Source organism: Typopeltis vanoorti, chromosome 8 (assembly GCF_054136105.1).
Source record: "Typopeltis vanoorti isolate ZY-2024b chromosome 8, IOZ_Tvanoo_1.0, whole genome shotgun sequence".
Taxonomy (NCBI): domain Eukaryota; kingdom Metazoa; phylum Arthropoda; class Arachnida; order Uropygi; family Thelyphonidae; genus Typopeltis; species Typopeltis vanoorti.
In genome coordinates this window covers 130,918,633-130,933,668 of record NC_143556.1, presented here as the reverse complement: position 1 = coordinate 130,933,668, position 15,036 = coordinate 130,918,633, and the positions used below count along the sequence as shown (strand labels likewise).

Here is a 15,036-nt window from a genome sequence, read left to right as displayed (position 1 = left end):
CCGAGTTAGCCGATCTCTTCCACAGGTAAGCGGATTTTTTCTCCCGGGAACTAGAGTTTTTGGTTGCATAATCTCAAGAAAATCGATGACAGAAGCCACGCTATTTCAGAAGAACATACCATGTTAGGGTTAGGTTAGGTACCAAGAGATGACAGCACTTGTTTGCCAGTTTCTTCATCGGATGACTCTTATCATTATAATAATGTCTTCCGCTTCTCTCTCGCAACTTCCACAATTCTTTCTTGTCTAATGTCGTACTGAATTTATCGCTAGTAAATCGTTTGCCTCTAAACATGTGATATGATTCCCCCCCCCCCGTAAAACTCGAAGTAATAACATCGTAATCAAGAACATGTTTTATGAGGCGATCGTCATACCAAAAGTTGATATAGAGATTTACGCAAAAGCTAGACAAGTTATAGTTTAGAGCAGGAGTCTCAAACTCAAACGTAGCAAAGGACTAGTCAACTGGATGTATATCTGATGCAGGCCGCCTTCAATATTATTCTGTGAAACAATAAAGGCTCTAACAAAGGCCCTTTTTTGCCGGGCCTTTACGATTGAAGTAAACAGCTTTATCACAATTTAAATTTTAAATTTAGAACCATTTTTATTTTTAAAATTTAAAAATATTACAGTTCAGAAAATATAAGTTCAATAACATTTTATTCATATTTTTGTCCACGACTGCTTTTTTTAATTTGATTTTGATCCAGAAACCTAACATCTTTCTTTCTGTACTAACATGTCAATATCTTCTTTTTAGTTTCTTGTTGCAATATGAAGTATTGCATTTAATCTAGAATCCTTTATCCGTGAGCGTAACTTTGACTTATTACGTTTCATAATTGAAAATAATCTCACATACATAGGTGCTCCCAAAGATTGACAACATTTTTGCACAATAAATTTTATATTTGGAATATTTACTGCCGAGGTTTTAATAAAAATTTGGTATGTCAACTTCGTTATATTTTTTTTTTTAGTTCAGTATTGCACTGGAGTTCAATTACTTCCATTTGTAATTCTTCGTCAACATTTTCAATATTAATTAAAAAAGGTGAACTGAATAATAATAATTCATTTCAAACTGGTTGAAATGAGAAAATCTTTTTCAAATTCAATTTTCAATTGTTCAATTTGAGGAATGTACTTTTCGGCATCATTATTATTTCGAGAAATCGATTTAAGTGTAGGAAAGTAAACTAAATTATTCTTTGCCAACTGGTTTGCCAAAGATAGAGTTTTACCAGAAATGACTTAATTGAATCATACATATGACAAATCAGCTGTTCCCGTCCTTGCAGACCAATATTCAAAGTGTTTAAGTGGCTTGTTATGTCAACTAAAAGGGCCAAGTATTTGGACCAATCTTCATCGGTGAGCTGAGGAATCAATTTTCCTTTGAATGAAGTAAGCATGTGAATTTCTTTTAAGAGTTCAAAAAATCTTTTTAAAACAACGCCACGACTAAGCCACCTAACCTCCGTATAATATAGTAAACTGCTGTATTGCGAATCCAATTTATCCAACAAAGCATTGAATTGTCGATGATTCAAGGCGTGAGAGCGTATCCAGTTTACTGTTTTAATTACTACACTCATGAAGTGTTTTTTAGCACACAAAGTGACTCCTCGTGCATTATGCAATGAAACGATTTAAGTTTGTCCTTGCACAACATTTCCTTTTTCATTTGAAGTTTTGTAACAAGTCCGACATTAACACCAACCATAGCAGGAGCCCCATCTGTAGTCACACTTATCAATTTTGACCAATCCGCGTGAGAATTTTCAAGACTTTTCTCAGTACACAAATATAAGTCATTTCCTGTCGTTGTTCCTGACATAGGCACTAAATCCGATAGTTCTTCAGTCACATTCATATCGTCATTAACGCCACGAATAAATCTTGCTAACTGGCGAGGTATTAATAATGTCTCTACATTCATCAACTGCAATGGAAAACGCTACAAAACTATTTTTTCACGCAATATATCTTGGAAGTTCTCTGTTATATCTTCAACACGCTCCGCAACTGTATTTCCTGATGGCTCATATTTTGAAATGCTTGCCTTTTTTCCGGACATATGATTTCGACTGCACTTAAAATACAATTTTTAATAAATTCTCCATCAGTAAAAGGTTTCGAAGCCTGAGCAATTTTTTTACTTATGACGTAACTACGTTTAACAGCAGCATCACTTGTTGTGATAACATTCGAAAATATCCTCCGTTGAAACATCGGTTCATTTTTTAAATCTTTACGTTTGTCATCACACATCTTTTCTGTATATTTTTTCACAGTTCTTATGGTTTGATAATGACGTTTTAGGTTATATTCTTTCACCACGGCAACACTTGGTCTACATATCAAATATGTTGGAATATTTTTTATTTCCACAAAGAAATATGCCTTCTCCCATTTTTCTTGAAAAGTTCTTCCTTTTTGATCTATTTTTCTTTTTGTAACTTTAAATTCAGACAATGTTATGGGCAAAAAAAATACAAGTTATTGAGGTACGCTTTATTAACACATATCTTATTACAAAGGTAACCTTTAACTTATTGACATTGTATAACATGGCTTAAAATGGCTGCGTAACAAGGAACTTCCACTCAATGTTGCCATCATTTGATGATATGAAGAATTGTAGTAATAAGTTTTACTTTTGTTTAAAGTTGTCATGAAACATTTAGAAGTTTGAATTTATTTTGTTTTGATCCCCGTAGGATGTTAGAAACATTGATTTTTAGAAAAGAAATCATTAAGGTCGCAGGTCGAATACGAACCCTTCGTGGGCCCATATCCGACCCACGGGTCTTCAATTTGCAACCCATGCCCTGAATGTAATCACATACCTTATCTTTTAATGTTAGAAACATTGATTTTTAGAGAAGAAAGCATTAAGGTCGCGGGCCGGATACGAAGCCATTGCGGGTCGCCAGTTTGAGACCCCTGGTTGAGTCTCACATTGCAAGAGGGCTCCACCTGAGTAGAGGTAACCTAAAAAATACAGAGTAGAGGATCTCTTAATTGCTGTTGCTTAGGGCCACAGAAACTTTAAACCCAGTCTTGCACTAAATAATATTATCCTTTTTATAATCAACGTTACCTAAGCGAATTTCCTTATGAATTGCGTAAGGAAATCAATATCTCACCTGATTCCTTGCTTTGTTGTTTCTTGTTTTGCTGCTCAACCTCTTGGCCTCCTTATGTTTCTTAAACGGCTTTCGACTTTTTATAATTTTTGGGTTGTCTGTCTAACATTTCGTGTCAATCTTGCGATTTAGCAGGTAATTTCATCTTTAATATCATGTTCTCTTCGGCAGGACAAGCTCCCTTCTTTTCAATTTCACTATTCATATCAGCCTTATGGATGCAAAAGTCACTTTCACGGGCCGAAGGAAGTTTTTCAAAACTTAAATTATTAAAATAATCATTTAAGGTCTATAATCCCATAAGAAATATTAACTGACCTAGCAATAATTTCAATTGAGAATGAAATCATACAAAATTTATACAAGTTTTTTTTTGAATTTTTGAAAAGTAAATGTTAACAAATGTTAAAATGAACACATACACTAGACAAGTTATCTCAACTGTATTTCAGCCCATGAAAACATCATATTTTTAAACACATTTTCTTGAATTTAGGCGCGGCAAAACAGATTGCTTAGTTGCGCATATCTTCTCCTAAAGACGGTCTTAGCCTTTCTTAATGCCTCTTTTTCTCCTTCTATGAAGCAGTTTTCTTCATTCATATTGAGAATATCTTCATGGTTTTTATATACTTGATGAGCCTCTGTAATCCTGAGGAAAGTGGCGTTTGTTCCATTGCGGCAGATTTCCAGAAAAAAAGTCCATTATAAGCGCAAGTGTATTTCCTGACTTAAAGAATTTTTTCTAATCTTGCTTTCCTTGGTCAGCTATTCAAAGTTTGTCAGTCTTTGACACAGGAAAGTAGGTGTTTGTTGCCAAGGAATCAGGTATCTACCTCGCAGCTTGATAAATCGACCATAGAACTCATTACTTCAGACATAATAGATATAATATATACATATTTTTTAAGACTACAAGAGTTTGCCTGCTGCAGTCTATCTCTGAAATACTTTTGTAAAGCCTAGAGTTGATTAATGTGAGGCAATGAATTATGGAGACTCCCCCCCTCCAAATGTCTTCAAAAGCTTAGTCAGGACAAAAAAAAAAAAACGTTTCTGCCTATATCATTTAGGAGTATAAAAACATTACAACATTTACCTATCTCATGTGTATGTACTTTGGGCTCAATGTCCTATAATGGCCAAGTAACTTGGCTCCTTAAAACATGACTAGTGCTTATGAAAGGGCAACTAATCCTGTACGCATTGAATGCTGTGAATTGTGTTTATTGTTATGGCCATTTGCCCGTTTTTCAGGATGAAAAACCCGAGTTTTTGGGAGAGGAACCCATCACTTAAAACTGACAAACTGACCATCACTTGAAAAGCCTGATAAAGGCTCCCAGACAGAATTCGAACCCACATCTTCCAATCCAAGGGCATCATCGACACGTACTGTTGGGGTAGCTCTTTAGAGGATTTATTTATTTACCTATTATTTTTGTTTTGAGCATTTCTATATTTTCTCTAAATACTTGTAAGGAATATGGACATTTATAGAAGCATTTTCTTTCAATTCATTCTAATCAAGGTACTTTACATAATTAGTTGTTAAGCATTTTTTCCAATGTACTTTATTCAGAGGTCTTCCCAGGTATCCACATAATGAATACAGGCATCGCTATTATCTTTTTTTTTTTTTTTTTGTTATGATCTTTAAAGTTCTCTAGTAATGTTTTCATTTCCGAAATCAGAAATGCTCCACATCGAGATGGAAATGGATTCTAGCAAATGAATCTACATTTCATTGCATCAGTGATTTTTTTTATGGGAGTAGGAATGAGCATTAGTTTTCGAAGTATTCTAAGGTTAGGGCTCTTTTTCGAGTGAGTTGGTTTAGGAATGATGAAGTTTTTTTTTTTTTTTTGGTACGCATTACTACGGTTCCTGGTTTCATGTATATTATCTGTTTGTTGAAAAAACCCGTTTTCTCTCTTGTCTGATTGTATTACACGTTCTTGGCTGCACTGTTCATCAGATACGTTTAGCTTATATTATGACATATCTTAGGACTTTTCTGAATTTATAATAATCTTATATTAACAAGTTCCTTTGGTTTATTTTATTTATTCCCTTTCTATGAAACGCTAATGTTAAAATTGTATTAGTACAATTTTAAGATCAAGTATGTTTTTGTAGCAGAGATTAGCTTTCCATTTTATAAAAATTAATGTTTTCGTTAGTTATTTGCATGTATTTAATTATTTTATATATAAACTCATATTTTTGTTCGGAGTTTGTTCTGTTTAGTTGTTCTTCAATAGATGTATATCCTGCAAAAGTTCACCACCTTTGCATGTGAGGAGACATAATATATTGGCTGAGGCTAGAATATGATGTATAATGGCTGGATATTCTTCTATGCCAGCTTGCCTATTATATGAAATGCCAGAAGTTCGACAATGACAAAAAAAAAATAAAAAAACTGTCACTTACCATTTGAGACGTTGAAAAAGCAACCAGAATATTACAATGGAATAGCCGTATTCTTCTCGAATTCGTTAATCCAAATTGTTTTCACATGTTTTCATGATGAGACAAAAAATGAAATTATACTTAAAAGCGTGAAGTATAATATATCCTCTGAGTTTTCCTCTGAGTCTCTTTCCTGCCATTTTGGCATCAAAAACCTGTTTTGCTAATCTATCCATTCTATTTAAGTGGCCGTACCACCTTAGATTAGCTCTGATGACACATTCTTGAATGCTAATAATCTCATGTTCCTTTCTAATATCTTAATTTTTAATATGATTCTGCCAGTGGTGCCATCGGTTCACAACCCTAATTTTTCTCAGAACCCTCATATCTCTGGTCTTTAGTATTTGTTCGAGTGCTGTATTTTGGCTAATTTCTTTATTATTCCATATAAAGCATCTTATTCAACTGGCTACCATACCAGCTTTGCTTATTCGGTTTTCTATTTCCAGATATAACCTGCCATCTTCGCTGTGCCTTAATTCCTGAAACATTTTACTTGTTCTATAGGATATCCGTTCAGAATACAGCTGAATTGAGATCCTATAGAATGATGATCTCCATGTTCCTGTCTATTTTCATAGTTTTCGTCTTTTTATTGCTGACGTTTATGCCAAATTTGTTACAGTTGTTATTCAATTTAGTTAGAAAATTCTGGATCTTGCACTAGATGTGTTTAGGAGTACAACATTATCTGCATCAAGTTTGACATCTCCAATTCTTATATCAGGCCTAATGCCACTTCATAATAGTATAATATATAAGGCGACATAATCGTAAGCAGTAGCGCACATTTAATCTTGAGGGGAGAGTAGAGTTGATTAGATGATTTGAGAATACACACTACGCATTACATACGACCTATGACTGAGCATCTGCAATGATCGCTAATTCATTAAAATTAAAATTAATTTTAAAATTCCTAATTAAATTAAAAAGAATTTTAATTAGAAAAAAATTTTGGGGAAATTGTCTAGTGTTTTTTTTCCCTTTTTCTTTTGTGGGTGCAGGCCCCCTTGGCCCCCCTGGCCCCCCCATCTGGGTGTGCCACTGATTGCAAGGTATGTCATAACAGGCATAATATGCAAATAAATATAAAAAAAATATAAAAAATAAAAACAAACCCTGCCTGTCTATTCAGTATATCAGTGGAAGATCAGATATCCCCCGATTATCCCCTAATCTTATAACTTGAACGACACAATGTAATATACTATAATTATTATTAATTTATTACCATAGTTTTCTTGAAATATTTTACCTTAAAGCTTTATAACATTGTGTCTAAATTGATTTTTGCAAAATGAATATACTTTTTTATTTGGATTTTGCGTTTTTTTTTCTTGTTTTTAATGATGTGAAAAAAAAATGCATTTCTTTTGAAGCCGTCTTAAAAATTCCTATAAATAAAACACCTTTTCATATTAAAAACTAATGTGAGAACCATTCTGGATACCGTTTTCAATTATATATAATGAGTGGAATGCGCTCCCTGAGTCTGTGGTGGATGCTGCGACAGTGAATGAGTTTAAGGCGAGGTATGATAGATACTGTATGAATGTCAAATAGTTGTGATGAATATGATTTGGGGCCTCCCTCGATGAGTCCAATGACTCCCTGGAGTTGCCCGTAATAATAATAATAATAATAATAATAATAATATGCAGTTTTTCCTACTGGAGTTTTATAATTATTTTTATTATCAGTTTTTATTTTTACAAGGTTGGTCGATTGGTAGAGCCTCTGCTACTAATGGTTCATGAATTATTTATTTGTTTATTTTTGCATACGTTTTAAAATTCGAATGATAGAGATTTAGATCGGAAAGGGAAACCCTTATTGGTGCTTAGGGAATACCATCAGGGATATTCATAGTGCGCCCAATATGCCGGTGTCTGCAAAGCGAACTTCTGTTTGTGATATTTCTCGCTCGAAGTGCACGTGTTATTTATTTGATCCACATGCAATCGTCGGTGTCGGTAATTTAGCTGTTTTTATGCAATTTGGGAATATTTTTGCTTTATTGTATTTTTTTTTTTGTTTCTTTAAGTCAGCGAAGTGTGGGACAAGAATCACTTGCAAAGAAAATTAACAATTATTTTTATTTTATTTCGAGTGGGTTGTGTTTTAATGAACTGTAAACATTTGGCATCGAGACATGTCGAGCTCATTTACAGGTAACAAATTTAATGGAGCGAAGAAGGAAGAACTTATGGACCAAGTAAAACAACAAATAGCTCTTGCTACAGTTCAGGAGCTTCTACAAGTAAGTATTTAGTATAAGTTATAGCGGTGAAGTACTACTCTTTCATTTGATATGTATATTGTTTGTGTGCAGTTATTTGTCAGACATTTCTCTTAGGAATTTTCTTTCTGTAAAACAATCAAACTGACCGGAGAACACGTTTAATTGACAAATCTATAGTAGTCTCCTAGCCTAAGTTGCGTTCACCGTAATTACAGCTAATCTATATTAACCGCGCATTTTCGTTATGTTAGTGTGCGTCTGTTATGATTTAGATGAAAGTATTCTGTTCTGTTCTGCATTGCTGATTCTCAAGCCGTTCCTGACATTTTGTAATATGTACTCCGAAGTTCAACCCTGTCCACCGTTACTCCTATATCCTTAGCTTCATCAAATTCTTGCAATGTAGTTCCATCTATGTAGTATGCATCTGGTTTATTTTCTTTTTGTCTCAAAATGCATATAACTTTATACTTTGGCATGTTTAACAGCCATTGGCCTTTTTCCCCCAAACCGGTCTATTTATATCATCTTGCAGATCTCTATATTGTATTCACTGGCAAAGAACTGAATATTCCTAATGAAATCATTTTCAATATTTTTGATGTGCAGATTGAACAACAGCAGTCATAAATCATGGCTCTGGTATACCACTGGCCACATGCCTTTGCTTAGGCATTGAAATTTATTAAGTTGTCTTCACTCCCATTTATGAGGGTATTGAGGAGATCAGTAATTAAAGTCATTGGTTATGGAAGAGCTTGTGAGATTTCTATCATTTGAGTACTACAGGGTTTCCTGAATTGAGAAAGAGGAATGAAGAATGCCACCAGCTGAACTGTGAATAGGATTTGAGTCAGAGGAAGAAGGCACTTCGTCCTTTACATTGATGTAAAAAAGGCATTTTCTCCTTTACATCAATGTAAAGGAGGAAGTGCCTATTTTTCATACTTTTTTTTAAACATTGTTGCCTCACAAATAATTGCAGAAGAAACACCACTCCTCACCCTCTTTGCTCATAGCTTTCTTTCATAACTTCCAGGAATGGCCCATTGTCCTCACTCCTTCCCTGTGTTCCATCAAGCAAAAAAACTCCCCGGTGTCAAGCCTGTAACTACCTTCCAACAGTTTAAAAATCTCAATCACATCACTTCTTCTTCTATCAGATAAACTCTGCAGTCCACATTCTCCCAGCCTATTTTCATAACTAACATTATACTGTCCTGATTGCATCTTTATCTGCTTCTGCATCCTTTTCACAGTTAATTTATCCCTTTCAAATCCTGGGGACCAAATTTGAGAACAACAGTTCAAGTGTAGTCTGATCAGGGTTTTACACAATGGAATGGCAACTTATCTCTGCAGGTCAGCATCCTTCTCATATTGCAGTAATCCTCTGGGTTACTTTCACCACCTTTGCAATATGTTCCCTGAATTTCAAGTTTCTATCAAATGATCACTGCAGGATCCCTTGCCTCGCCTAGTTCCTCCAAGAGAGTATGCAGCCTGCTGTCAGTGTAGTAGCCCTTCAAGACTTTACATTTAGCTGCATTAAATTGACCCCCCCCTATTAATTTGTCCATCTATCTAGTTTATTCAAATCCTCTTGCAGAGCTACTACATCTGAACTATTACTAATAACCCTTCTCAGCTTTACATCATCTGCAAAAAACTGAATATCCCCCTGCAATCTATTGACATTGCCACTGATATAAAGGTTAAACACAATATAGGTCCCAGTACTGATACCTGTGGGACCCAACTTGTAACCATTTACCTCCTTGATATTGCTCCCCATTACACAACTCTCTGATACCTATCAGATAGCCAATCCTGAATCCAATTCACTAACCTGACATTTAAACCTATGTGCTGCAACTTAAATATCAGCTTGCCCCACTTAAGTGGGGGTCATTGTTTTTGGTTAGTGCCCTCTGAATCCTCCTGTCTTGGACTATAACCACATCCAAGTTCTTCACTCTCAAGTCCTCCTCCACCAGCTCCCTCCATCTCTTCTTTGGCCATCTGCACTTCCTCCTCCCCTGCACATCCATCTGCATGCTTTCTTCCTACATATTCGTCCTCCTCCTCATCACATGACCAAACCATTTCAACCTTGCCTCATGATCTTTGCTCCTAAGTTTGTAACTTTCACTGTTTACCCCACATAGTCATTTCTTAAACAATCCTTTCTGGTCACACTGCTCATCCACCTAAGCATTCTCATCTCTGCTACCTTCATCCTGCCGATGTTATTTTTCCTTAGGGCCATAGTTTCCATAGCATATGTCATAGCTGGTCTCACTCCTGTCGTATAGATTTTACCTTTTAGATTGATCAGCACCCTCTTATTGCATACCACTCCAGCCATCTCTCTCCATCCTGCATGTATTCCACTTCCTTCTCAGCCTCTCCATCCTCTTCCACTGTTGAACCTAAGTACTTAAAGACCCTAACCTTCCTGATGGCATTTCCTTCCAGCTCTAGATCTGTTGCCTGGCTGCCATCCACTTTGCAGTACATACTCTGTCTTACTTCTGTTCAGTCTCATACATATCTCTTCCAGTACTTTCCTCCATCTTTTCAGTTTCACTGCCACTTCTTCTCATGATTTTGCACACAGCAAGATGTCATCTGCATATTATTATTATTCCGGGCAACTCCAAGGAGTCGACAGGCTCATCAAGGGAGGCCCTAACATCATGTCAAGAACAACTGTTCGACATTCACACAGTATCTATCATACCTTGCCTTGAACTCATTCACGGTCGTAGCACCCACAACAGACTCTGGCAGCTTATTCCACTCATTCCCCACTCTCCAAGTAAAAAACCTAGCTCTAACACCTTTGTCAACCACATTCTTGCCCAGCTTCCATGCATGGCCCCTAGTCCTCCCACCACCAGTCCTATTTTCAAAAATATCTTCTGGATTAATCTTATAGAAACCCTTCAGTAATTTGAACGTCTCAATCATATCACCCCTCTTCCACGTATCGACCAATTTCTGTAACCCACAAATCTTCAACCTATTCTCATAAGGTTCATTCCACAGACCTGCTCTCATCTTGGTCACTCGTCTCTGGATCCTCTCCACTTCCTCCCCATCAAGAAGAAACCCTGGTGCTCATAACTGGCCACAGTAGTCCAGATGGGATCTTATCAAGGCTCGATACAGAGGAACAACAACTTGTTTGTCTCTGCATGTTAAAGTATTTTTCAGAAGCCAAGTGATTTGATGAGCTGATTTAGACAATTTTGCAACGTGCCCCCCAAACTTCAATTCCCTATCCACCAACTCTCCCAAATCCCTGGCCTCGTCAATCTCCTGGAGTACGGTTCCACTAATGTGATATACTGCTGCTATTCTTTTCACCCCAAAGTGCATAACCTTACACTTTGCCACATTAAATTGACATCCATTTTTCCTAGCCCAGTCCTCCAAACTATTCAAATCATCCTGTAAAATTTTGACATCCCGTGCACTCACAATTGCTCTACCCAACTTTGCATCATTAGCAAACAAGTGAACACTTCCTCTCAGATCCTTACCTATATCATTGATGAACAAATTGAAAAGCAGTGGTCCAAGAACAGAGCCCTGCGGCACACCGCTAGTCCCAAGCCGTCTTTTAGACTCCACTCCTGAATAAACCACTCTCTGGTATCTCTCCATCAACCATCCTCCTATCCATCTCACCAACCCTATATCCATCCCCATCTGCTCCAGTTTACTGATTAGGGTTCCATGTGGTATCCTGTCAAAGGCCTTGGCAAGGTTCAGTAGAATCACTGTAAACCCATTACCCTTATCCAGTTCAGCCGTCACTGTGTTATAAAACGTGAGCAAGTTATTGAGGCATGATCTACCCTTCACAAAACCTTGTTGTCCCCCATACAATATCCCATTTTCATCTATCCAATCCTGTATTCTTTCCTTGACTAATTTCTTTAAGACCTTGACAATGATTCCTGATATTCTAATCGGTCAGTAATTTACAATAGCAATCTTGGAACCACCTTTATGCAGTGGAACTATTTTCCCCTCTTTCCACCCCCTTGGGACTAACCCAGACCCGAGACTCAAATTAAACAAAATGGTTCAAGGGTACTGACAATTCTTTAGCCGCTTCTCGTACGACACGAGCTGGTATACCATCCAATCCCACAGATGTATTGACATTGAGGTTATGCAATTGACTACTCACTTCCACTTCGTTCACCACAATTCCCGTATAATCTACTGGTTCATTCGTTTCTGCAATGTCACCACCTGGATGATATATTATTGCAAAGTGCTCACTCAGTAACTCAACTATATCAACTGATTCAGTTACCTCCCTACCATCGACATTCTTTAAAATCATTCTGCCATTTACATTTTTCCTTTTACTTGCAACATATCTAAAAAACTGTTTAGGATTCTCTTTAGCCTGCATGGCCAATATTCTTTCGTAATCCTTTTTTACTTTTCTTACCACACTCGTTACCCTTCTGGCCTGCACTTTATACCGTTCACGTGCCTGCCAGTCACCTTTCTCCTTAAATTCCCTCCATAGTTGTTTCTTTTTTTGCAGCTCAAGCTTAATGGTGTTATTCATCCATTTAACCCCTACTTGATTTATTATTCGGACTCTAGGTATACAGTCAGCCATTGCCTCATGCAGCACTTCTTAACCGCCTCTCATGCACTATCAACATCCGGCCCTTGCAGTTTTACATGCCATAGCACTGAACCAATCAAACTCCTAAGCTTGTCATATTTACCAGCCCGATAATTCCACATGTACCCTGTCTTAATTGTAAATTCCACACCTTTAGCCACCTCCCAAGTCAAGACCCTATGATCACGCTCACCAATTGGTGGCAATGTGGTCATATTTGTTACAGCCAAATCCTCAGATGTAATTACTAGGTCAAGCACTCTCTGACCCATAGTATTTTCCATTACATGCTGTCGCAGATAGTTATCCCTTAATAACTGCATAAAATCCAATTCCTTCCTCCCGTGTGTTCTCTCCTCACTCCAATCAATGCGACCATAGTTGAAATCTCCCATAATAATTACCCTCCTTCTACTCATTTCTTCTATTTGCTTGTGCATGCTGTCACCACCATCTTGTCCATCACCTGGTCTATAGCAGCACCCAATTGTATATTTTGTTCTGCTAGCCACAATCTCACACCAAATGGCCTCAAATGTGCTCTTTTCTCTATCCTGCAATTCAACTTCTATTCTCCTTTGCTGCAGCTCATCAGCTATCATCAACAATACTCCTCCCCCCATTTTATTCTCCCTGTCATTCCTGAACACATTATATCCATCACATTCAATCCCACTAGCTATATCATCTACAGTGAGCCATGATTCACTAATACCAATAACCTGTGGTCTGGAAGTGCCAACCATGGCCAAAAACTCTTTCTTCTTGTTCCTAATACTCCTAGCATTAGTGTACATGAATTTAAGACCCCCATTAGCCCCAACCCTACCTTGATGCCTTATATTAACTATCCCATTCTGATTTGTTGTCCTTATTTGCTCGGGCATATTATACTCATTCATACATTCAACTGCCTCCCTAAGGACTGTATATCAACCCCCCCCCCCCGAATAAATCTAGTTTCCCTGATTTTGCACATCCACTACATTCAGCAACACTTTTTCAAGTCTTCTTACACCGTATCCATTCAAATGCAAGCCATCCATCTTATATAGATCCTGTCGCCCATTGAACTCACTCCACACGTCCACAAATTCCATACCACTCATCATACATAACCCACGCATAAAGTCATTTGCAATTATGGCCCTCCTTTTAAACATTCCCTGTCATACCTTGGCAAAAGACTAATCATTCTAACTCTCTCACTCTTTTCTTTTGCTACCTCAAACAATTCATTCAGGTCCTCTATCATTTCCATTTTATCTCCTTTCAAATCATTCGTACCTGCCACAACAATCATTTCTTTCACCCTTTCCTTTTGCTCTCTAATAGACTCAGTTACATCCTTTATGGTCGCACCAGGTTGGTACGATTTTGTCAAATCCTCTACTAACGAGTCTCCATACAGCACTCTATCCTTCATTTTGTTCATGTTCACACTTACGCTTATTTTTCCTATCATACTTTTTATTATTGGTTGGTTCATTCAGTCGACTTTTGCTCATACGCTCCTAGCTGCTGTTTTGCCCTTTGTATCGCACCACTCAACAACTCGATCTCACTCATTGCATCTGTCTCATCTTTTTTATTCTCTGTAAAACCATTAATATGCTCTGAATTAATACTATCATTTACACCCTCACAGTTCTCTGGTACAACCTCACCATTTCTTGTCATATCACTATTTTCTTCATTCTGAAGTTTGATAAAAATATCACACTCACGACCCGAAATACACTTTAATTCCTCATTCTCCCTACATTTTCTACACACATTCATTTCATATCACACTCCTTTATTATCATCTAACCACACTCCGACCGCACTCCGCAAAGCGTACATCTCGCAGATAGTACACTGAATCATCTCCTTTATATTACCGTTCTTGAATAAAGATGGCGAACCATCATTACTGGCTGCCATTTTCCTTCGTATGGGAGCCATACTTCTAACATATTTTATCAAATTATAAAATGAAACATCAAAAACACACAAACAGACTCACTAAGATAATGCAAGGCAAACAAAACTACGTAATATTCAAGTAATTTTATCAACGATAACTTAAAATAACACTTATCTTATCAGGCGCTTTCAACACACACATACGACTACGAATCCCTCTAGCAGCCAAAATATACAACATTATTCAAGGCTCGTCTTCTCTCACCACCTCCATCACAATATTAAACAGGAACAGACTTAATGCTGACCCTTGATGCAAGCCGACTGTCACTTGAAAACTTTCAGTCTGTCACAGTCCGCTCCGAACTCTTGCCTTCACATTTCTGTACATCTCCTGCACCAACCTAACATATTTCTCTGGTACATTCTTCTCCCTCAGACACCTCCAGACGTCTTGCCTTGGCACTGTATCGTACGTTTTCTCCAGATCAATAAACACCAGATGTAGCTCTTGTTTCTCTCGAAACTTTTCCATCATCTGCCGTAACCCAAAGATAGCATCTGTCGTTGATCGACAGGCATAAAAT

The 15,036-nt window shown here is 37.1% G+C and overlaps 1 protein-coding gene and 1 pseudogene across 2 annotated transcripts in view; one reads left to right on the top strand and one right to left on the bottom strand.

Moving 5' to 3' along the window:
- Positions 1-762: 762 nt before the first annotated feature.
- LOC150104356 (general transcription factor II-I repeat domain-containing protein 2-like) lies at positions 763-6,127 on the bottom strand (annotated as a pseudogene).
- A 1,437-nt stretch (positions 6,128-7,564) lies between these two features.
- The window catches only part of LOC150104355 (mitochondrial import inner membrane translocase subunit Tim13-like), a 57,366-nt gene continuing 49,894 nt past the window's right edge, over positions 7,565-15,036 (top strand). For both annotated transcript variants that reach the window (XR_016548694.1, XM_090396943.1), the window contains exon 1: positions 7,565-7,899. Coding sequence is in view for 1 of the 2 variants with exons in the window: in XM_090396943.1 (XP_090253069.1) it covers positions 7,792-7,899 (108 nt within the window). In the remaining variant the exon portion in view is untranslated. The remainder of the gene's footprint in view (positions 7,900-15,036) is intronic.